Source organism: Sturnus vulgaris, chromosome 6, assembly GCF_052056855.1.
Source record: "Sturnus vulgaris isolate bStuVul1 chromosome 6, bStuVul1.hap1, whole genome shotgun sequence".
Classification (NCBI taxonomy): Eukaryota; Metazoa; Chordata; class Aves; order Passeriformes; family Sturnidae; genus Sturnus; species Sturnus vulgaris.
Genome location: NC_142248.1, coordinates 11341427 through 11365960, shown reverse-complemented (window position 1 = coordinate 11365960; position 24534 = coordinate 11341427). Strand labels below are relative to the sequence as shown.

Genomic DNA, 24534 nt, shown 5'->3' with positions numbered 1-24534 from the left:
ATTAATGCAGTTTTTTAGATAATTTTAGGTCTGCTTCAAACCCCAGAGCATCAGCGCAAAGACTCCTCAGATTTAGTGATATTATTTCTGAGCCTGCTAGCTTAGGAGGAATCTGAAGACTTGTCTCCTGAAATCTGGCTCTTGAGAGCCATTCTGCCCCCACAGGCAGATGTGAGCACAGTACAGCTGCAGCAGCTCCTGTGTTGGCCGTGGGTTCCTGTCAAGGGAGGACCTTATCATGTAAATTCAAGGGCAGAGAGGAGGACACACGGAAAAGGTAAAGCACACAGAGCATCCTGGACTCCATCCCTGTCTCAGGCAAAGGCACACATCCCACTCTGCTCTAAATAGCCAAGACATAAACCGGGTTCCCACCACACTCAAAGCCCCACCCCACCACAGCAGGAAGCTCTAGAGCTGATGTCAAGTATATCACAGACAGTTATGCACAGAGAAACTGGATTCAGAGCCACCCGAAAATACAGCACAAGATTCTGAAGGACTGCAGTGAAGTTTTGGGTTGAAAGGCTTCTGTGATATCTTTAACTTGCCTAGAAACATACTTAAACTTCTGTTTTCAGAAATCCTTCATCCAGTGCTGTGCCTATATAATTCTACATACTGTCTTCTTCAACACATGAAAATCTTGCTCATTTAAAATGTGCTGTAAAAATAATTCATGCCAAGAATACAAAACCTAAGCAAACGCAGTCATAAATAAAAGGCAGATCTTCCTCCCATAGCTAAAGCTGAATCTGAAACCCACCGATGCCAGCACCAGCCCTTTTGCCTTAAGGAGATTTGGACTGAGCAAATCCCCCCAGCATATTTGGTTTGTTGCACTTAATCACAAGTATCTGCAAGGCAGATTAATCACATTAAGAGCTGCATGTGAGATGAAAGTTTATATTTAAAATGGAGGTGTGATACTAAAAGGAAAGAGGAGAGCAAACATATACCTTTGAATGTTTTTCTGATAATGTTTCATCCGAAGAATTAGGAGGATGGTATCTGGAAGAAAGGTAAAAAGTTTTTCCCAATGCTACTTATCTCATACACTCTATCCTCATTAACTACATTCCGACAGTCTAGAATTGCTCATTTTTATGCCTTGAAATTAACTTTTCTTGTGTAACTGCATAAAAGCAGGATACTGTTGACGTTTCTCAAGAAAGTGAACTCTTATTTCCAACACCATCATCCTGGAAATAACTGAGCTGTTCTGAAAGCTGTGAAATTATCTCAGAGCGCAAAAGACAAACTATTTCACTGTGTGCAAAGAGAATAAATTCAGCTTGTGACTGTTAGCTGCATAAAGTATCTTTTAAAATTACGTTTTGGTTCTGTTTTTAATAAAAACAGATTTAATATAGATGGCACAGCAATTCCTCCCCCCCAAGAACCACCAATCAAAATCCTCGCATTTATTACTATCCTAATATATGATAACAGCAGCTTCCTCATATCTCAGGAGCTGCAACAAAACAGAGAAAACACACATTTGAAAATTATTTTTTACAAAATGTGACATCTGTTTTTCTCTCTCACCGAAAGATCTTCAAAATTTAAAGCAAAATCACCACCTAAGGATAAAAGTTGAGCTGTTATCCTTAAAGGGGAGGAAAAAAGAGGTAACTCTCTGGTAGATATACAATAGCACCGAACTGTTTCATCAGTTTCTAAAAAATTTCTTCAAACAAAAAGAATTATAGATGCAATGTTCCCCATTCTTTTGTTTGATATAACTGAGAAACAGCCATGACTATCATTACATTCCTCAAGTAAGCCATGTTTTTATTTTGCCTTTGTCATTATAAATGCAAGGGCAGCAACAGCAACAAAAACAAACCAATCAAAAAAATTAAGCCAAGCTATCCAACCATGGCAGACTGTATGTCAGTAAGAAAATACTTTCGTTGCTGGGGCAATGGTCCCAAAGACAAATCTTTCATTTACAGGGTCAAGGATTAACCTAATGACTGCTCCTGCCCAGAAGTCCACCAGGAAGAATAAACAAAGCTTGCAGAATCACATTTAAAACAAAGACAACCCTGCTGATTTTCAGTTTGCAGGAAGGGAGGCTATTCACTCATTAATTTTACATTATAAGATACATCCCCATAAACAAATTAATTAGAGGGGAAAATGAAAAAGGCTAAGACACCTTGAAACTACTCTTAGTGCTGCCAGCACCATCCTCACAGACACTGGAAAGCCCCAGTGCTGAGGAAGGCATGACAGAAGCCTTGCTTTATCCTGCCATCACATTGCAGCTGTATTTTGATGGGACCACTCGGTGCCAGCCCAGCAGCAGGATACACAACTGCGTGCAGTGCTCCCCAGGGGTGCTTACTTCTGGTCGGAGGGTTCGATATGAGCAGCTGTGGCCTTCAGACGGGCAATGTTAATCTTCTCTGAAAGCTCCTCCACGGTCTCAATGTCCACCTGCTCGTCATCCTCTCTGTATTCACACGCATCCTGGAACAGGTTTTGTTTTGTTTTTTTAAAATGAGTATCTACTCAGCAACAGCGCTCAGGCCAAAACAGTTTCACTTCAGTCTCAAATGAGATTTACATTATAACATTTAGAACCATCAGGGAATCAACATCTCCAGCTACACTGGCCAATAAACAGTGCTAAGCAGGGGGTTACTCTAACTGTCACCTCCAGGAATTCCTCCCACTAGCAACTCTGTAAAATGTGTTTTGGTAAAGGCAGAACCCATCTCTGTAGTTTATGTTCTTATTATGGGTGAGAAAAAAGCTTTCACAGGGCAGAGTTTTCCTGCCTCTGTTTTCCAGTAAGATTAAACTGCTTTTACAACCTACTACCGTAGACTCTTGCTAATGTGACTTTTTACAGAATTTAAAATAGTTACCACCTTAGTGTGTCTCATACCTAAGACAGCAAAAGTCAGAATATCATACTGTCAGGTTTCTTTGGATCACATAGTAAACTGCTTACATAATATACAAGAGTATATCTTACAAGAGTAAGATTTTAGCTCTCCAAAATGCTGCCAAAATGCTGCCCAATCATTTAAAATATTTATTATATTCTGAAGAGTATGTTTTCTCCATGCTTGCCTGACCAAGAAAACTTGCTACTTTGTGAAGAGAGAGATAAGGAACAACTGCAGTTCTGTAGCAGTGAGAAGAATTAAATATCAATCCTGCGGTAATCTGTAAGTCCAGGTGATACCCCTCTCCCAAGAAAACACGTCTATTCAACCAATTGTTTTGTATTACAATTTTTAGTAAAGTTTTTTACATTATAATCTTTGGTCTGATTACAGAACAAAGAACTCTTTCTCCTTAAGCAAGGAAATTCTCTACTCTATTTCACCCAGTTTCCCAAACTACCCTGACTAAACAAAAACTATTCAAAGATACTATTTAAAGCACAGAACTACTGAACAGATACTGCCATTACATTGAAAATACAGCATGTACAAGAGGTAGTGGCAACACTGATCTATCTCTTTATACAAAGAGCACTTCAGAGTCTTGCCTGTTCTCCTGGGTCATTCATAAATCCACCTTGATGCTGAAAGCTTCCTGACATTTTCTCTAAGCTTTTCCACTTTATGCAGCACCATTTCTGTGACCCTTACATGCAAGAGATGCACACTGGTTTTGTTCAGTGGGCAGGACTACCCTGTCTTAACCACATTTGGACATTACATTGCAGGAACCATGGCCAGGCAGGGTAGTGGAAAAATGCTACAATCCAGAGAGTAAGAGGAAAAGCACCCCAGGACATTAGCTAACCATAGAAACATTGTTGTCATAAAAGTTTTCACTGCTGATAAGTTATACTGGGCTAACCAAAGGGTTGATAGCAATTATCCAGGCTAGAGCTGCTCTAGAACTGAAACATTCTGCATGCTATCATATTAGAAAAATGGTGTTCAAAACCCAGTATGTGGCATCTTTTTCATGAAAGATGGACAAAAACCCACAGAAGTAAACAACTCTGCGGCCCACCAAGAACTTAACATCTTTAAGTTTACACATTCAGAATGTGGACATATGAAAAACAGAAGTATTTATTTTTTTCATTCTTACATCTACCAACAAAGGAAAAAATATTTCTGGTTGGTAAATCTCTCCTCTCTACCCTGAATTCTTAGCAACAGGAAAAATATCACAATCATGAAGATCACCAGAAGTAAGTAGTTCTAACATTAAGAACTAACATTCTACTCCTATAGAAGTACTGCCAGTGTGCCATGGGCTGAACCTTATCCATATCCCAGCATGATTCTTGAGGATGCTTGTGGCAGCCCTACCTTTCTAGCATCAGTCAATCCATACTACTTTCAGTCTTTCCAAATTACTTCCTGTAGTTACATAAATTCTAAATGCTGTTAAGTAAAGTATCTTATGGAATGAAGACACCAGAGGAGCAATACCATTCTACAACAGAGTCCTGAAGTTGTAATGGAAATGACAGCACTTTTCCCTCTCTGCATTTCAATGCCTGTTTCCAAGCTCTCTCCTCTGATTTTTGTCTGTTCCTAGCAGCCTAAACTCCTACTGCTATTACCTAAAGAGAAAATTGCCTGATGGTAGAGGATCCTCAGGGACAGTGCTGAGGGAGGAGGTTAGATGACAGTGGACGTCATCATACATTACCCAAGTAAATGTGTAATTTCTTGAGCTGCCTTCTATGCTACAATATCTGCAGGTTTCACACATGGTCTGAACTAAAAGCTGACAACATGCAAGAGACTGTTAGAATTTATATTGTCCACAAAATGTATCACTTGCACTTTGTATTAAACTTACCATTTTATAATAATTGATAACAGTCCTTAAAATTTCAATGTTTGGCTCAGGAAAAGAATGACTGAAAAACACTTTTAAACTCTTAAAATGCAGCATCCTGCCAGACACAGAAGCTGTGTTTAGTAGTAAGGGACTCTTTATCTGCAGCAGTACGATACCACAACAACCCTTGGCATAGTCTTGGCTTATGCCAACAAGGACTCGTGAACAATTGGGAGCCAGTCTGTGACTTAGGCCAGGCCAAGCAGTCCTTCTCAGCAGGAACTCCGTGTGCAATCATCATGCCTTGGAGATCAAGAGTTTAACATCACCTCCCAAACCACTGCACTTGAATTTGTTCAGACAGCAGGTCCTGATACTCATTAGTTTGCTTCTACAGATACTCCCAGAAGGCTTTATTCATATCACCAAACCCACAATGATTAACCATCCTAAGTCTCTCCTGATGCTACTCAAGGTAGGAAATGGAAAAGGGCTAAGATACCATTTCATGAACCTTCTGTTGAGCACATGAAACTAGAAAAGTCTCTATGTCAAGGACACAAAGTCAGCACAAGGTAAGAAGGTAATCTGAAGAGCATTGATGTCCAAAACTAAGATCAATTAACCAGTGTGAAAAAACGTGCTAAAAAATAAACAGTAATAGCTACTACATGTAGGCAGCAATCTTTCTGACTCTCACTGGAGTTCTCTAAGGTTTTAAATGGCCATTTGCTGAGCAACCAGAACCAATCTACATTCCGAACCAGTGGAAGAAGAGCTGTCTTAAGTATTTCCACTAAACAAAACTATTAGTGGACATGCATGTAGTCTTTGCTTCTTTGTTTCCACTAGTTTAATAAAGCAGATAAACATCCTCTACTAGCCTGTTTACATGATCTGACTTTATCCAGTCTGACAAACGATACCAGTGCAGCCTGTCTTGTAAGCACTACGATGAGAGAAGAGTACATCCCAGTGAAAAACAACACATTTAAATCCAAAACTGTTTTCTCCATTAGGCATTGACGTGCTAACTCAACTTGCTAACAGCGAAGATTAACCAATCCAAAATCCAGACAGGCTTTTAGAGTCCTCTGAGATGTCATTCCTCAGCTTTACTGCTCTAGAACCAAGGTTAGCTTATCATATTCGTGTGGGCTTGCAGTGAAGACATACCCTTAGGTTGCTTTCCAAACCATATTAGTCAAAACCTGTGCAATATGTTTCTTCCAAAACAAACATTTCTCATAATCTCTAATATTACTCTTTTGCTTTATCACCCATTTGCAGGATGAAAGAAAACAGTTTTCAAACATCAACCCTGATAAGAAGACTACTCTGTGACCTAGGCACTACTGTTGGTTTATCAACAAATTCCTAAGACTACCATATCTGGAAAGTTTATCTGGCATCAGGAATGAATTAACAGTGGTTCTCAAAACTTGATGACAACTCTGCTCAAGTTATTACAGGATAAAGGTCATATGAAACTGCCATCACCCAAATGAAGACAAGACAGCAACAATTCAGTTTTCAACCTAAAAGAACTTTCAGAAATAACATCTGTATATCTGTATTCAGTTTACTCATCTTCATGCAGCTGAGATACTATCATCTTGTCGAGCTGGAATATGACCTGATTAGTCAGTGTTTCTGGAAGTTGAAGAGATTCTCTATAAGCCAGAGCTGTTCACTTGGCTATTATGGAATAACAGAATATCCTGACTTAGAAGAGACCAACAAGGATCATTGAAGTCCATATCTCAGCCCTGCACAGCACTATTCCCAAGAATTCCATGTGCCTGAAAGCATTGTCCAAACTCTTGAACTCTGTCAGGCTGGTGCTGTGACCACTTCCCTGGGGAGCCTGTTCCAGTGCCCACTCACCCTCTGGGTGAAAAACCCTTTCCTAACATGCAGCCTAAATCTCCCCTGACACAACTTCACTCCATTCCCTAGGATTCTGCCACTGGTTACCACAGAGATCAGTGTCTGCCCCTCCTTTTCCCCTTGTGAGGAAGTTGCAGGGAGGTGTCCCCTCAGTCTCCTCCAGGCTGAACAGACCAAGCAAACTCAGTCACTCATGATACAGCTCCTCCTCAAGATCCTTCACCATCTTTGTTGCCCTCCTTTGGACACCCTAGTAGTTTCTTATATCTTTCTTATATTGTGGCTAAATATGCCACAGTATGTGTATAAAACTCAAACTGCCCCCAGCACTGGAGGTGAGGCTGCCCCAGTGCAGAGCAGAGCAGGACATCCCCTCCCTTGCCTGGCTGGCCATGCTGGGCCTGATGGCCTCCAGGACAGGGTTGGTCCTCCTGGGGCAACTGCTGACCCACATCCAACTTGCCACAGACCAGAACCCCCCTGGTCCCTTTCCATGGCACTGCTCTCCAGCCTCTCGTTCCCCAGGCTGTTTGTACACCCAGTGCTGCCCTGTCCCAGGTGCAGAATCTGACACCTGCCATTGTTAAACTTTATGCAGTTGGTCTCTCTGCAGGGCCTTTCTACCTCTGAGAGTCAACAGCTCCTGCGGGTTTGCATCTCTGGCAAACTTACACAGCATCCCTTCCAGTCCTGCCTCCAAGTCATTTCTGGAGCTGCTGAAGAGCACAGGGTGGATGGAGCCCTGCAGAACAGCACTAGTGACCAGTCACCAGTCTGACGTCACCCCATTCACTATCACCCTTCACACCTGACCCATGAGCCAGTCGCTCACCTATCACTTGATGTGTTTATTCTGCTGAGTGCTGGACATTTTGTCCAGAAGGATCCTGTGAGAGAAAGTATCAAAAGCTTCACTGAAATCCAAAAGGATTAAATCAACTGGCTTCCACTGGTCAGCTAGCTGGGTAGCCTCGGGGACATTCCTAACTCGTTCCCCCAGCAGTCTGAAGTCTGCTCTCCTCATATCCAGGGCTGAAATCTTGGTGTCACTTTTCCTCCCATCAGCAGAGATTTGAGCTCGATTGTTTTGTGGCTGCTGTGGCCAAGAGAGCAGCCAACTGCCATTTCACTCACAGACCCCTCTCTCTTACCAGCAGCAGTTCAAGGAGCACACCTTTCCCAGCTGGCTCCTGTAGCACCAGCACCAAGAAGTTACCGCCCAGGTGTTCTAGGAATCCTCTAGACCTGTTTGTACCAAAGAACTCTAGTTTGATTTTCAACTGCAAGAGGACTACATTAACACAAAAGGACTAAAAGAATTCTGTGCTGAAGACATGAACATTATCTCTCTTGTTTTTAACTTGTCTGTTCTTCAACTCTTCTCCAGTTTAACCTATTTCCACTTGTATCTCATTCCAAGAAAAGGCTTAGTTCATGTGTCCATTTGACTGATCCATGAAACAACAGCTTCATAATTTTAAGTAACAATGAACTGTTTCTTAAGTCATGTAGTGATATGTAAGAAGTACAGGAATTACACATTGGATTACTTTATTTTAATTTTTGGGTTAAATTTGATGGGAATTTTATGACCAATAAAATCTAAGTGTATCTCAGCTACACTAATCACAAAGTTTTATCCTTATTCTGTGACTTTTGAAGCTATTTGCTTTCTATCAAATAAGGAATGACAGCTCTCACATACTATTTAAACCTCAAATACTATTTTAAGTTAAAAAAGGAATTTAAGGATGGATTCAAATATTTCTACCAGAAATAAATGTTAACTAAGGCTACAAAAACTAAATGGAAGAAAATATCTTAAAATAAGAAATTATAGATTGGCCACTACGTTTTTGGATCATTAAGTCACATTACAAATAAGTAAATACTGGAGGAAGACAACCTGCAACAGTTCTACTACAGATTGCTCAATATAACTCCTGTTATCTGAAAAACAGGCAATTTCTACAAGGCCACTACACTGCTACCTAAAAAAAAGCATGCAACTAAGATAAAAGGCATTTCCACTTTGAACCACAATTTATATTTCCTAAAGAAACTGAAGTCCAAAACACAAACATCATACTCTGTCCTTCAAGTCCATGAGTTATGACATGTTAGTTGGTCAATTAAAAAAAAAACCAAAAAACCCCTTCATAAATAGTTAAATGCTTACCACTTTTTCAACATCTACTTCCTCTTCACTTGGGAAGTCAGAAGCACCATCCAGCATCTCATCAGCAGAATCATCAGTTTTTTCATCCTCTTCTTCCTCCTCATCATCATCTTCTTCATCCTCTTCCATATCATCAGCAGTTATATCAATAGTGGGCACATAGCCCTTTTTGTGTGCCCTCTCTTCTGGTGCTGTCAGGAAGTCACTCTTCTCTGATGTATCAGCTTTGTTATCCACTTCACTTCTATTTTCTAAAGGGGGTACAATGCTAGATATTTTGCTCCAAGAACTGTTAACATGTGTTAGAATATCATGGCCTGTTTTCATTTCTTCCAGAGAATCACAAGCACCTCGTTCTTTGCTGTTACTGCCCTCCTGCCTAGCTGTATTTCCTTTGCCTTCCTCTGAATCGACTGTATGCTCTTCTGAAGCATTATCCTGTTCTTTTGCAGAACCAATTTCAGACCTACTTCTTGTTTTCTCTCCTATGTTTTCCACTTCTGTAGAGCCCCTGTACTCCCTCCCTTCCATATCTGTCTGTGCAGCATCACCCTGGAATTCTTGTTTGTTCTCAAACAGTTCAGTCTCTCTTTGTTCCTCCTTGATCTTTAGCTGTCTATCCTGCTCTTGCTGACTACACAACTGCCCAGATCTTGCTCTGTTGTCCTCCTCCATCTCTGTCTGTGCATCTCCTTCCTCCTCTTTTATTCGTTTCTTCTGTTCAGCACGTGTTTGCTCCTTCCCATGGTTCTTCAACTGTGCAGTCTCCTGATTCTCAAGGCTCTGTGAATGTGCATTTTTCAGAAGAGCAACTGAAGACTCATCTGATGACCCACAAACAGTTTCAGAGTTGGCTGAAACTGCCTCCACAGCACATTCAGAACTGACAGAATCCTCTGTTTCTTCAGAATCTCCTTTTTCTTCCTCATCATTTGGCTTCTCACTGATGTACGAATGGTCAGATGATACGACATCTGCAGAAACATCATGCTGGGAAGAAAAGCTGTCATCACAAGAACTCTCTAGCACCTTTAAGTTCTTCTCCAATACCTCAAACGTAGTGGAATTTCTATCACTGCTAGGTGTGCTAGATGCTGACTCTTCAACAGCATTTGCCTGGTTAATTGACACCTCATTTTCTTCTTGCTTTGCATCTGGCACTGTGACATCAGACTCTGTAACCTCCGTGTCACCTGAGCATGGAGCCTTCTCATTCTCCTTCTGCTGAGCAGCACCTGAGTCCTCTTTCTTGCATATTTTCCTGTAATCCTTCTTCATCTGAAGAGATGCAAAATGGTGAAGAATAGAGTTTGGCACAGTCTTCTGTCCTGGGAGCTGAAGTAAAGCAAAACTTCCAGACTGTAAAGGTATGAGATTAGCAGTGGTGGCTGGCAGACCACCTGAGCTGCAGGTTATTTTAGACTCAGAGGTTGTTTGGTTTGTGACATTGCTGGCAGTAGAGGAAGAGATCCTCAGAGTCAAAGTGCCTGCCTGTGATACAAAACTTGTTACTGAAGGAAGAAGAGAAGATGCTTGAGTGGTTGGGTTGGATGGGGGAGATAACTTGGGTACTGCAGTTTGTACAGCTGAATTTGAGGCAGGAGAAGTGGAAGACACAGAGGAAGTGGGAGAAACAGGTGACTCTGGAGGCTTGGAGGGTGCAGGCAACCGGATCCCTACAATAGATCCTGTGAGAAAAACAAAACATCAACTGAGACTTTCTTAAAGCAACTTTTTTCTTCTAGTTTTAGTATTTGATGCTGTACTAGAAGCAGACACCACTCTCAAGGATCACAATGGAATCAGGTATTTGACCACAAGTTCTCAGTGGAAAAGTTGGCCCTGCATAAAGACATATAAACTTGAATTTTTTTAAGTAACATCCCAATAAATGAATTGGCCACTCTTAAACTAACAGACTTAATGTCATTAAGCTCTTTGATCAAAAAGAACAGATAATTGAAAGTCCTGCATTTTACTTTCCCATTTTACATTTACTGGAAAACAAGGAAATTGGGGTTTTTCAAAATAAAAAAGAAAGTAAAAAATAGTACTTAATTTTAAGATCTTTTCTTCTCTCAGAAAAAGACTTCCAAAGAGAAGAAACCTTTTGTGTCAAAATTACACAATTATACCACCATCTTTTTCACCTTCATGAATTCTTCTGCAGCATTTCAACACTCGGTGCACAAGGAGGAAAAATATTACCACTGGTAACTAGTTTCTCTTGGTCAGCAAGAGCCTCAAAACAGAAAGAAATTAAATAAACTTGTTGACTGATTCTTTACTATACCTCATGCTGAAACCTCAACTAAAGCTCAGCATTGTTTGCTCTCCTCCCCGGTTTTATCTACTGTGCTTACTTCCACTCTCCTTCCACCCCACTCTATCTCCCTCTTTTTGAGATGTGTTTTGATACAGGGAGAACAGTAGAAAAGGTTCTACTATAGAGTAAACCTGCACTTAAAGTACATTTGGGTTAGAATTTACAAATATGTACAACAGCATACCCAACTTTTCCAACCCTGTCTTCAACTGTGTACTAGAGAAAGAGCTGAAAATCACACTTATTTTTCTTCTCACACTCTTAAGGAGGAAAAACCTGGCAATTTTGTACTGTAGTGTAACATTTCATCTGAATACTTTATGTAAACACACTAACCAACCTGGGAACCTTACAAATATAGAGCAGCACATCCAATAAAACATGGATAACAGCTCATTCTTTTTAAGAGACTTTCCAAGAAGAATTGTTTCTGAATCACCAGATGAAGGTCTTTTAAGGTGTGACAGTACAATGGACATGGCTCCACTACCACTCATACACATAGGCTCCTTTACTTGCTGCACAGAGCTCCCAAATTTTGTTGACTTAGCTATTAACTGCTCTTTCTGAATATTATACACATGGTATTTAAGTTGCATTGCATCTGAATAATTACACTATGTTCTTCAACTGCTCATCCAGAACCAAATTAGACTCAGTTCAATTACTTCCAGCAGGTGAAAGCATCACAGAGACATTTGTGTCATCGTTCATTTCTGAGTAACACACTGGTCAGTCACGAAAGCAGCACCGGACTTTGTACCTGGATTGCGGAGCATCACCGGCTGCACGTTGGGCTGGGCACCGGCAGCTCGAACCTGCTGCAGGGGAACAAGCTGAATGATCTGTCCATTGGGATGTCGGAACAGGTTCACAGCCCCAGGGCTCCTGAGAGGCTGGAGGATCATCCTCTGCCTCTGTGGCACCTGCGTGCTGTTCAGCGGCCGCAGAGCAGAAGGTGTCTGGTGCACTGGGATCAGCAGCAACCGAGGCCCAACACGTTTGTCTGTTCCAGGAGTTATCTTTGGGGGAGTCTTACTTGCAGCTTGTGGAACAGCGTCTTCTGAAATAAAAAAAGTCACACTGTAAGAGACTGCCTACAAATCAGGCATTATTCCTAATAAATACAAGTGCAAATATTTTGGAAACAACTGCATGTCTTTTCAATTCATTTGAAGGCAAGTTTTTCTCTTTTTATTCACGGAATGCATGGAACCAACCAGGTCAGAACAGTTTGGGGTTTTTTCTGTGTAGTTCCACTGACATTTTTCAACCATGATACAGGACAGCAATTCCATACCTAATTCCTGAACTCTGTGCCAAAATGAAATTCTAGTAGTCGTAACTGTGCTATACATTTCTATAGGTCAAGGGATTGTGTGAGGCTTCCAGCTCCCTCCATAGCAGTCACTGACCAGACAGTCACATTTTTTCCTTCCACTACCAGTTCAGGTTGGAATATAAAAAGCAACCTAAGAGATGATATTTCTTATCCTATTTTAGAAGTGGGGGAGGGGGTGGGTGGCACGACAAGTGAGTCCATATTTAAATTGAAACCAGATGCAGACTGTATTATAGCTATGAAAAGAAACAGAATTAAAAAACCAAATGTTTGCAGTAATAACTCAAAGCACCTAAGCGTTACCTCTTTTCGGATTCTGTGGAGGACTTGAATTAACTCCTGATAGTATCACAGGAACAGAGACAGTAGAGGAAGTCAGTGTGGTCACCACAGGTGTAGCTGCTGCAGCTGTTGTCAGTACAACTGTAGAAGTGGATGTTGTGGCAACAGCACAAGTAACAGTTGGTGGTGTTACAGTTTTTGGGAATGATGTAGTTGCTACTGCTGCAACAATCCCTGTTGTTTTTGTTGTGCTCACAGCAGCACTAGGAGTGGTGGATGAAGTAGTACAGGTGCTGGTTCCAGGTGTTGCAGGAGCAGCTGTGACTGCAGTTGCAGGAGGAGAGCAGGGAGGTTCACTAGCTTTCGTCTGGCTAGGAGTGGTCACAGTAGATGCTGCTACACTGGTACTTTCCACAGTAACTGGAGAAGTGGTGGTGGCTGCAGTGACCCCAGGACAGACTGTGCAAGCTGGAGATGGCACTGAAGGAACCACAGGAGCAATAACCGTGATAGGTGTGGACTTGATACTGACAAACTGTCGCCCTGAGGCAGCCTGGCGTGTGCTCGCTCCAGGAATCTTCTGCTGTAGAGCTCCTGCTTTGTTTATCACAAACTGGGCAAACACACCACCAGGTGAGGGTCGGGCAGCTGCAAATAAAAACTTGCAGGTCAAATTTTTTAATATATTTCTTCTTTGCCTTTCATGAGGTGCTACAACTGTAATTTCAGCATGAATTTGAGCCTCCTTTTCCCCATGTACCTTACAATTAAATAAAAGCCTTTATGGCAGTCCTGGATATGCCTTACATGTTAGAAAGACTTCTGCCTTATTCCACTACTGTAGCTTTTTATTGAATTTCTTCCCAGATACACAAAAGAATCAGGTCTTGAAGGGTTGTTCTTCATTGTGAAACTATAGACAATCCTAACTAACTGTGCAGGAAAACAAACACCTAAGCGAAATAATGAGCTCCAACTATTTTCTAAACCTCAAATTCTCTGTGTAACAGTTTGTGTCATTTTTCCCTTTTTACTGCTTTTTGATTTTCATCCCCCTTCTACTCTATTCATCTTACATAGGCACAGGGGAAAGGGATGGGAAGGATACAACTGGATGGAACAAACTGAACCAATGGAAACTAATCACTGTTATGAAGATCCTTTACCTCATCCCTTGCTCTCCAAGGGACCAGAGTACTGCACTTACAATCACCCAAGATGCCTACAGATGAGTACAACAGCATAGAGATTATGGAGCAAGACCAACTTAAACACTGCAGTTATCTATGCAAACAGCATTTTTAACCCAGATTTTGCCAGAGCTGGTGCTTTTTACTTAAATCACATATGCAGCAATGACTTCACCCATCAATGAAACATAGTCAGCTCTTTCACACTGCATAAACACACAAAACAGATCTTATTACAGGACAAGTAAAACAACAAACCCATTTACATGGCAATGAAAATTTAGGCAGAAAGAAACAAAATAATCGATCAGAACTAAAGGTTTTCCAGGACACAGGTAACATCCTTTTTCCTTGCAAAGCTTCTTCAGATCTTTAAATGTGTGGGATTATGTGGATGGGTACTAGATTGCTCTTCCTAAACTCACGCAAAATGCAATAGCTAAGGGCAACTTCCTCTCTTGCCACACTGTGGTAACCATTTCAGTACCAACTCAGATATACCAGTAACTCATGAATCTTACAATCTTTTTTTAAATTTTAAACTCAAAGTGCTGTCTAAATCCAACCCTGTTTAGCTTGTGAAATCCAATGAGATTAGAGGCTGGCGTGGTTATTGGCTGCACACCTGTTGTTTCACTAATGCAGATTTGGATGATCTTGTCTTTCACTGCTGCTTCACACATCTTTGGCCATCACAAGAATTATGAGTGCAATATCAGCAGAAAATCTAACAGTGAAGGACCACGTATTAATGATACTTTACTAATTTTAAGTTAATCTGTGTTTGATGAATAGCAATTAAAAATGATAGTAACGAAACTCCAAAAATCCCAATTAATATTTGGAGAGTCTCCATCTACTCTCGTCTCTTGAAAATATGCTCTAATAGCATTAATAAAACAACTAACAGTCAACATCTGTAATCTTACTCTGAAGTCAAAATAAAACTTTCTGCTTTGAAGAGGTTATTTATTGCAGAGGCATCCTAGGTAGGCAATGCAGCCAAAGGCAGCATGCACTGCTGCACAGAAATCAACATTAATGCTGTACACTCACTCTGTACTTCAGCTTCACGCAATTTAAAACACAGTAATAAGTTCCAACCTACCTATCTGTCTCTGTGCTGGGACAGGGGTTTTCAGAGTCGTCACAGTGGGGGTTGAAGTAGTGCTGGTGGAAGATGTAGTTTTAGGAGCTGATGTTGTGGGCCCCTGGACTGATGGTGTCCCAGAAGCAGGAGTTTTAGCACTGGGTGCTACCTTGGAGATCACAGTACTGAGGGCTGCGATATCAAGTACTGTGGGCTGCAGCCTGCCTGTGATATAAGCTGCTAGCCGATTGGCAGGATGTAATGCCCCCATCTGTCCCAAAAGCAGTTTGGCCTGAGGATACCTTTTATCATTAACCTGAAAAAAGGGGAAAAGGGAAACTTTGTGAAAAGAACGCTAATTCATCACTTCTGGAGAAGTGTTTCACTCTGTGGGACTTCTAAATATCCTTTTCAAAAAACCACTGCAATTCCGAATGGGAATTCCTAATTCCTTATTGCCCAGGAGAACTTCAAACAACTTTTGTTTTATCTTTGTAATACAGATTTTAAACGCTGATCAGACTCTCACATAAAACCAGAGAGTCCAAGGAACAGTGAAATTACTGAAATTAGATAAGAGTGAAGCTAGCACCTGTTTTTCCTGTCCCATGCTTATGCTGTAGTGAATAAAAATAAGTTCCCTAATTGAAGGATAATTTTGGATAGAATTCTCAAGCCTAATTAAGACCTTGCATCACAAAAGAAAGAACACTGATGACATATACATTGAGACAAAACTCTAAAGAGCTTGTAAAAGCTGCATTAACTTTTTCCTTATCCACACTTTTGTTTGATACTGTAATTAAGGTATGATGAGTTCCCTAACTTCAAATTCCAAGTTGTAGAGGTAATGGACTGCACAGGAAAAAATCAGAACGTCTTGCTGAATGTTAGGCTTTATGTAGTGGACAATGGGAAGTTTTGGTAGTGTTGCATTTTGCTTTGGTAATGTTTAATTTGCCTCTAAAAGCCAAATGTATTTAAGACTACTAAACGAACAGCAGTTTTTACTGATCAGCTTTTACTGAAGGTAAGAAACCTCTTAATCTTTTTCTCTCCACTAGCTTCTCCTTCTGAGGGTGCCATATCTGCAAAGTGTCATGAAAACATATTTTCCTCAAAGTGGTTTTGCTATAACCACAAATAGCTATGATGGAAAAAGATCTTCATCCAAACCCTATAGTTCCTACTACTAATTCTTAACACTATGTCAGCAACATAAAACCACAGGGAAAAGACCCTTTGAATGTTGGATTATGAAGTCTCTTTATGAAAAACATATATTCTACAAGGAGGACTCAGGATGTTCGTGAAGATTAACAGTAAACTGTAGCAAAAAGCAATTTAATGTTTACATTTAAAGTTTTGTCTCAGTGTACACTTCCCAGAACATTATTTCTGTGGACTCATACAGCCATTCATTTAGAAGCATTATGTGTCAAGTGCAACTTCAGGGGGTTTTACAAAGAATTAAAAAAAATCTTGAAAGAGATTCTGCACTTGGGTCAACAAGACCCAAATTGCTAAAAAGACAAGTTAAACCATCAGATTTCAAGATTCCAATCAGATTTCCTGGTTTTGAGTAAATCTTGAAAGGGACAAGCTCATGGAGAGGAATGCCACCAGACACCAAGAACTTTTGTCTGGACAGGCAAAAGACATACTAAAGAGTGCTCTCCCCTTCAAGGAGTTCTGGGACAGTACTGGATGAAACTGCATCTAATCTCCACAGTAAAGGCAGAGGGACCCACCTGAATCAAGCCCGAGGGGCTCGTATTAGCTTTGCATTTGTAGACAACCAGCTTTCCTGCAGGAGAAACCCCTGCATAAAAAGGCAAGCCTTTGCCCCCATGCAGCTTCTCCCGCAGTTTGTCCACTGGGTCTGCCCGCATGACCTTTACATTTTCTGAGTTATTGTTATTGCATGACGCCACTGCACTATCAGGAGTCTCCAAGACAGGGATCTCAGGCTTCTCGTCCTTGTCCTGGTAGGACGGCACTGATATTTTCACTCTGGAGGAGCAGACAGAAGGATGGCTCTCATCCTGGGCCTTGTATTCCGAAGCCAATTCAATAATGAAGCTACCCACTTCAAGGCACTGTGGCGCGTTACTGTTGATATGCTGTGATAAGATGGTCAAGATCTTATTGTGATCTTCCTCCAAGTTGCAGTCAGAGATAATCTCGATAAGTTTGGATGGTTCACCTTGAGTGGTGTGATGAACATAGGAGGTGGAGAAAGAGGCCCCCTCACTAGGGGAAGGACACCAGCTTTTCTCTGAGAAAGAATTGAAATAGGTTTCTGCAATACTATGGCATTTTAAGCACCTGGATAGTCAAACAATTTCATTCTGCCCACACCTCCACCCTTAGCTCAGCTGCAGGCCAACAGCAAGTAAAAGAACTGTTCAAAGCATCACTTCCCCTGTCAGAGCTTCACAAGCAAGTAAAACCTCACTGCAAAACTAATGTAATTATTCCTCACGGTTGAATCCCTGCAGCCATACCACGTCAGGTTGTATCCCATTGCATCACAAGCTAAACAAAGCTGGGTTGTTTCAATACATGGGTGAAAGTTCTCCAAACTCATCAAACATGATAGAAACCATCACTGGTTATTCAAGAGATGGCACTTTTCTCTTTGAGTCAGAAAAGCACCCGCATCCTACAATAGCATGAGGGGACACACCACTAGAGAACTGTCTTTTGCAGGAGATGTGCAAACAGAAGCATGACCTTTTGTTGTTATTAGAGATAAACCGTCCCTTTTTGGAAAACTAAGGATGTTAAGCCCTGTGTCCTGGCCATTTTAATTTCACCTACCAATGCACAAACATTTTCAACTAACTGTATTATTTTTCCATTCCCATCCTTAAATGTAGCACGCACTGTTGTATATATTAAACAGTAAAAATATCAGCTCAAAAAGGCAGATATGGCTCATTAGTGGATGACACAATGACTCTAGTATATGTCTCGTTTAAGGCTTGTAACATGATTTGGGCTGCTTCAGACTGAAAGAGAAGCTGGATGCCTAGCCTATTTCTTCACCAGCTAGAAACTCAAACCCAGTACCTCTAACATAGCAGAACTTCAATCTTTCAACTTGAACTAAACAAATTCAACATCAAACAATTCCAAATAAAATTCCTTGTCCCATTCAGTTCTATGTGAATAACATGAGAATTCCATCCTCCCAGTACTGCTTGGATATTTAATTCTTCAGTAACTACAAAGTGATAGTAAACAAAAAAAGTGAGAGAAAAAAATTCCCAGATAAAGCAAAACCATTCATCTCCATTCATTTCCAAGTATCTAACCATCTGTCTTGAAGACAAGTCTGCTGTTCAGTTTTGTATTTTATTGCCAAACAAGCTACTGGCATCATTTTACACTATTTAGTCTGGTGTACCCATGTGCCACTCCCCCCCACCCCAGCTGCTAAGGAGACAGGAAACTGTATGCATGTAGTAACATTTTTATTAACAACTGTAACTCCCCCAGCAAACACACTTCTGTTTCATCAGGAGCTACTTTTTTTTAAGTTACAAATACATGTAACTACCAAGAAGTGAAATTATACTCCAGACTCAGCCCTTACCTCTTGATTTATTAGTGTCTTTGTCTACCTCACAGCTCGCCTTCTCAGGAGATGGAAGCTCTGGTTCATGCTCCTGCTGGAGGAAAGAAATGCAAGAAAATATTCACCCTATACATCTCACTTCCACACTAAAAACTACAGCACAAAATGAACTAATTTACCCCAAACCATAGAAATATGTTGTGTTTGACAGTGTTACAGGCTTCATCTTAGAAGCGCTCTGTTAACAATGAACATTTAAGCCTTACATAATAATGCACTTGTGGCAGCCAGGAATTTCCCCACACAAGACAATGTATATCATAGTAACAGGGCAAGTTTACCAGCACTGCAAAGTGATTTAGGCTCCACCTTCCATAGCCCTATCACCACTAAATGCAAGTCGAGCCCTCATGTCATACATGAGCTCCTGGGGAAAAAATTGCTTCAACATTTTTAATATTTTTAATATTTCTGCCTGTTCTATAACACACTAGTTACAGTGTGACTTCTTACCTTTATACTACAACTCTGTGAATCACATTTGTCTTTTGGCTGCTTTTTCTCCTCTCTCCTGTGTTCATAGGCTCGCACCCTTGCACAAGTCATTAAACTTTCAAAGTACATGTAGACAGGATCCTTGTCCTCCTCTCGAATCTGTAAGGAAAAAAAAAGAGACAAAACCCTCTTTTCTCTGTTCTGGATGTTCATCAGATTCATGAAATAGCTTTGTTTTCTAAAAACACTTCAACATAAATGCTTCAACAATAAGGGTCAAAAGAAAAGTCTAGCACTTAAAGCTAGATCTGCCTTCTCAGTACCATCACATAGCCACCACCAGCCCCCTGAAATTCAAACCCATTCAGATATTCTTCTAAGTGAAAAAACAAATCTTAAGTGTTATGCATTGTTTAACACGATCTGCTACACATAACTACACTCCACTCTACAGCTGTTTTTCCTCTACTGCTGTAGTTGCTTTTGTCTGATACTAAGGTGAGGGGAGACACAAAGTCAATTCTTAGAACACTGGCAGTGAAACCTCAAGAAAGAACAATAAAAACGCCCTCCAGAACTACACTGAACACTGTCTGTACCTCAACATTTTTTGAAAGAAATTCATACTTAGATATGTAAGTATGTAGCATTACGTAGCTAGTAACTTTTACAAACATTACAGGACTAAAAATCATTTTGACAAAAATAGCCTCATTTAAAAATACAGTAATAAAGGCTATCAGTGAATCATAATCACCTTCCACTATCTCCACATTGCTACAGTAAATTCCCAACAGAAGGTGGACATTGTAAAGATTGTGTACAATCAATCCATCCTAGCTTATCAACACACCTATAGGCAGTCTGTCCTAGGCTTTCACCTCAAACTTCTCTAAAATTGCCTAGCACAGAAGTTTTTGGCAGCATTTGTTTTATTTTCAGTATAAGGTAAAACATGCATCTCTTTTTTTCTCTTACCACTGGATTTGGTCTAGGAGTGTACACTCTGCCTGGTTTTGTTCCACTGGAAGATCTGTTCTTACTAGGAAGCAAGACCTCTGGGCTGGGCAGTACCATAGATCTAACTGGTTCAATAACAGATGGTGTTGGGACATAAATTGGTTCTGGATCTACTTCACCTTCCACTTTCACCCACAATGGACAATTTCTAACAGGTTGTTCTGGCTCTGAGTCACAGATAGCTGAAAAAAACAGAAAGAAACAAAAAAATACTTACAAATAGAACGCCATCTAACACAGCAGTAACAGATTTTTTTGTTTGAGTTTGAGGTCTAGCCATGCAGCAATCACTAGTCCAAATTGCCAGAAAATACTACTGGTTGTTTTTCTTGCCTCAAATTCTAGTCAAAAGTGACTGGGATTTGTCTACAAGGAAGAAGAAATGAAAATAAAAATGTTTCTACACTAATCCTCATTTCTCACTGTTACCGAGATAGAAGATCTGCAAAACCACTGAAAATTAGTGACCTCCACTGATGCTGCACACTGAAAAATTGCAAAACACCAAAAAAAATCCCAGACCTGTACACTGCAGCTATATGGAAGAATTAATTTACTCCAGCAGAATACCACGGAATACTTTGTTTTAGCTCTTGCCAAAAGTATTGTTAGGAATAAAATGAAAATGTAAATTCATGGGCAGTTTCTACCAATTTTTTTTTCTGAGCATACCTTAGGCCAGATCTGAAATTACCATAAAGAACTATACTTTCAAGGAAGTCCACGAACTCTACAGCTATATACAGCAATGGAAAATGCAGTTCTAGACACTGACTTGTTTACAGGGAAAGATAACAGCACTCTAACAGTGAACATAACCAACAATGACAGCAGTAATTATCCCATATCCATTGTCTTTAAAGACATTTGGAGAGTTGAACGAGAGTTTAAACTACCAAGAAGAAACTCCAACTATCTGGTTCAATAAATAACTACATAGTGCCCAAAATACTGATCACATAAAGTAAGAATTTAAAAAAAAGTTTTTCCTGTAAGTAAGCAGGATTTGGAAATGGCATCACTACATCCTAATAAAAAATGCCCACCCAGTTTGGCTGTTTGCTCCAAGTAATCACCAATACTCACTGTATTCCACCCTTTTTCTCTTCTTCCTATCCTTCTGCTTCATTTCCTCTTCCTCCCCATCACCCTCTTCTTCCACATCTTCATCCTCCTGCTGCTGTCCTTGTGTTCCGAACAGCACAAGATTTCCACGCACAGCCTTTTTCATCATTTTCTTATGTTTTGATCCTCCCTTCACCAGCAAGACCCTTCTCTTGAGGCAGGTACACCCAAACATGCAGTCTGGCCTGCGGCAGTGGGTAGGCTGACGTTTCTCCTGTGCCAGACTGGCACATATGCAACCCAGTCGGCAGAAATCATTGTTGCAAGGAGGTGCTCGTCGTCTTATTATCTTGTGGATAGGTTTGCTTTTAAGAGATGCCTAAAAAAAGTTTGAAAGAAGAATAAACTTCAGAGTTAGCAAGAGGAATTATAGTAAATATTATAGTAAAATTAAATCAAGCATATGCAAAATTGCTATTCAAAGGTAATTTAAAAAAACCCTCGAGATACATTGTTTACATATAAAAACTTGTCCTCTATACCACGAAAACCCAAAAAACCTCAGTGAAACAGATTTTGGATTTGAAGTCCTTTGAGAGGCAACTGGAGAAAGCAAAACCATCCTGGTAACAAGCAGGATGCGAAAAAAGCAAAAGTTATCATGTGACAAGCAGGTAACATGACCAGGATTTTCTTGCAGTTAGCTCAATTAAAAATACAAAAATGAAAATAGCAAGAAATGCAGTTACTGAATAACAATTGTATTAACCCAAATATTAATGGTGAGAATTTTAAACAATTTAGATTATTAATAATTTGTATCAATACGGTATTATCACAATTGGTTTTTTTCTCATACTGCTAAGTCAGCACTCCTCAAGTTTCACTGCAAAAACTACCTCACAAAGGAATCTCATGCTTTATCATGACCCTTAGCAGCTTCAGTTCTATTTTCTGCATCTCTATGCAACATCCATAAGCGGGCAGATTAAAAAAAGCAACACTACAGAAAAGGAAGAAACTATTACAGATGTACCTGAGCTGTAAGCAGGGTTGCCAAAGAGATGTCTGCTCGCTCTTCTGTAATATAGGTCCGTGGTTTCCCATCCCAGAGAGCACAGTCTTCCAAGTCCATTAACTTCACTTGAGATTTAGACAAACCTGGTGGACGAGGTGCTTGGTGATGCTGTGGTGCTTGACGCAAACTGATCTGTTTTGGAAACGTGTTTTCATCCACAGTTGGCAGCACAAAACCATCTGCTTGGTTACTCAAACTGCTAGCAGACTTGGCAGCCTTTTCCCCTGACACTGATGAGGTCTGTTTTTGCTGTGCAGGAAAAGGTGAAGGCAAAATAGGTCTGTAAGATGACTTTACTCTACTGTTTGTAGATGTCTGTCTGCTCTGAGTCTTTGTTTTCCTAGAGGTAGATGATGAAGGAACAGGCTTCAGTGTGTAAGATGTTGATGGAATTACAGTGGACTGCTTCTTTAAAACGCTGTCGAGTGTTCGAACATAGCTAGTGCTCTTAGTGGGAAGCTGATACACCACAGGAGAAGTGGGAGTGTTAGAAGAGAATCCCATACTGGTTTCCATCAATTTCCCCTCATTTTCCAGGTACTCATCCAGCTTGTCACTACAGAATGCTGAGCGATTCTTCAATGAACCTTCCGAACTGCCACCTAAATAAATGAAAAGTACTTTTAACTCCTGGAGTTAAATCTCACAATAATCACACATGGTAGGATAGGTAAATACATCTCTAGAAAATCCACTCTTCTACAAGAACTGTATATAATACAGGCACACCATATATAATCCATTCTGAAATACAACCAGCAGCCTGCACAACCGTTTTTGTGGAGATCTTACACGTGTATTTGTGGTGGGTTGGCCACCTATGCACTCCATCGCTCATCTTCTCAGCAGAATGGGGGGTTCAAAGTCAGCTGCAAAAAACCTCACGGGTCAATATAAAGGAAGTTAAATAAAGTAAAAGGAAAGGCTGTGTGTGGAAGCAAAAGGAAATAAAAGATTTATTCTCGATGTCCCATCAGCAGGTGATGTACAGGAACTTCTCAGGAAGCAGGGCTTCAGAGCAAGTAGTAGTTACTCCAGAAGACAAACACGGTAAGTGACAAATGCCCTCCCTCCTTCTTCATCCTCTTAAGCTCCTGTTGCTGAGCAGACATGCAGTATGGAACACCCCTTTGGTCAGTTTGGGTCAGCTGTTCTATGTCACCTCCCAAGATCATGTCCATCCACTGGCTGCTGCTCAGGGGGGAATGCTGAGAGGCAGCCTTGGTGCCTTGTGAGCACTGCTCAGCAGCAGCCCAAACACTGGTGTGTTACCAACACCTTTCCAGCTGCCAGTGCACAGCACAGCACCGTGAGAGCTGCTGTGGAGAAAATTAATTCCAGCTCAGCCAGACCCCCCACAGCATTCATTCACAGAAACACTAACTACAGGCCTTCTGTGCTTCTATTCTTACTTTCTTTGTCCCAAACACCCCGCCTACCTAATACAGATACAATGTATCTGGAATATTCCAACACAACACTGTATAGAAATGCAGAAGGTACAATATAAATACTTCATCTAATGTAAAATAGGGACAGATTTTCAACAATACCTTTGAGGTATGGCAAAGTAATCATATATGTGAGGAATACCTGCTCTAACTGGAGTTAAAAATACACCAATATAAATTAAAATTACTCAGGTTCATTAGGGTTCCTGAGGCAACAGAATTCTGGAATTACCATACTTCCATGTGAACTCAAAAACAAAACCAAAACTATTACAGCTTTGATCTTCACTCGAGCCTTCTGCGTAGAACAGAATACGTATTTTTATTCTACTCAAAGTTTCTCTCTTCTTTCTGTTGGAAATATGTATGTTAATCTCTTTTTACTTTTTATTACCTTCATTTCTAGAAGCACCATGAAGTTTCCCTCGCCAGCCTTTGATTTTTGTGAAATCATTTGTCTTTCCTGTCCTGGAAACAAAAGGAAATCCAGTATCTGGAAAAGAAGAAAGCTAGCCTCAGTTTATGAACCAAGTTTAACTGTATCAGTGTCTTAGCAAACTCTGCTTATTCTTTGAAGCAACTTGAATTTTTCCTTTTTTTTTTTTTTCATTAACAGAATACTTAACAAGAAGGTCAAGCTTCCTGTAGAGCTCTGCTCTATGGCTGAGCATCTGCTATCCCACACAAGAAGTGTTTCCTTTATTTTCTGTTTTAGTCTCCTTAGCAATGAGCAAAAGCAGTTGGCTCTGAAAGTCTAATGGGTCAAACAA

General features: G+C 40.5%; 1 protein-coding gene across 7 annotated transcripts in view; it reads right to left on the bottom strand.

Moving 5' to 3' along the window:
• MGA (MAX dimerization protein MGA) overlaps positions 1-24534 on the bottom strand; it is a 58193-nt gene that overhangs the window by 10372 nt on the left and 23287 nt on the right. For 4 of the 7 annotated variants that reach the window (XM_088166986.1, XM_014869251.2, XM_014869250.2 and 1 more), the window contains 13 exons: positions 24159-24257; positions 22272-22915; positions 21257-21614; positions 20129-20352; positions 19169-19309; positions 18674-18749; positions 16824-17350; positions 15091-15388; positions 12814-13440; positions 11932-12231; positions 8843-10530; positions 2354-2478; positions 960-1011 (listed from right to left, as the gene is read on the bottom strand). In XM_088166986.1, coding sequence (XP_088023112.1) covers positions 960-1011; positions 2354-2478; positions 8843-10530; positions 11932-12231; positions 12814-13440; positions 15091-15388; positions 16824-17350; positions 18674-18749; positions 19169-19309; positions 20129-20352; positions 21257-21614; positions 22272-22915; positions 24159-24257 — 5159 coding nt within the window. The remainder of the gene's footprint in view (positions 1-959; positions 1012-2353; positions 2479-8842; positions 10531-11931; positions 12232-12813; positions 13441-15090; positions 15389-16823; positions 17351-18673; positions 18750-19168; positions 19310-20128; positions 20353-21256; positions 21615-22271; positions 22916-24158; positions 24258-24534) is intronic. The other 3 variants (XM_014869253.2, XM_088166987.1, XM_088166988.1) reach the window with 3 other exon arrangements.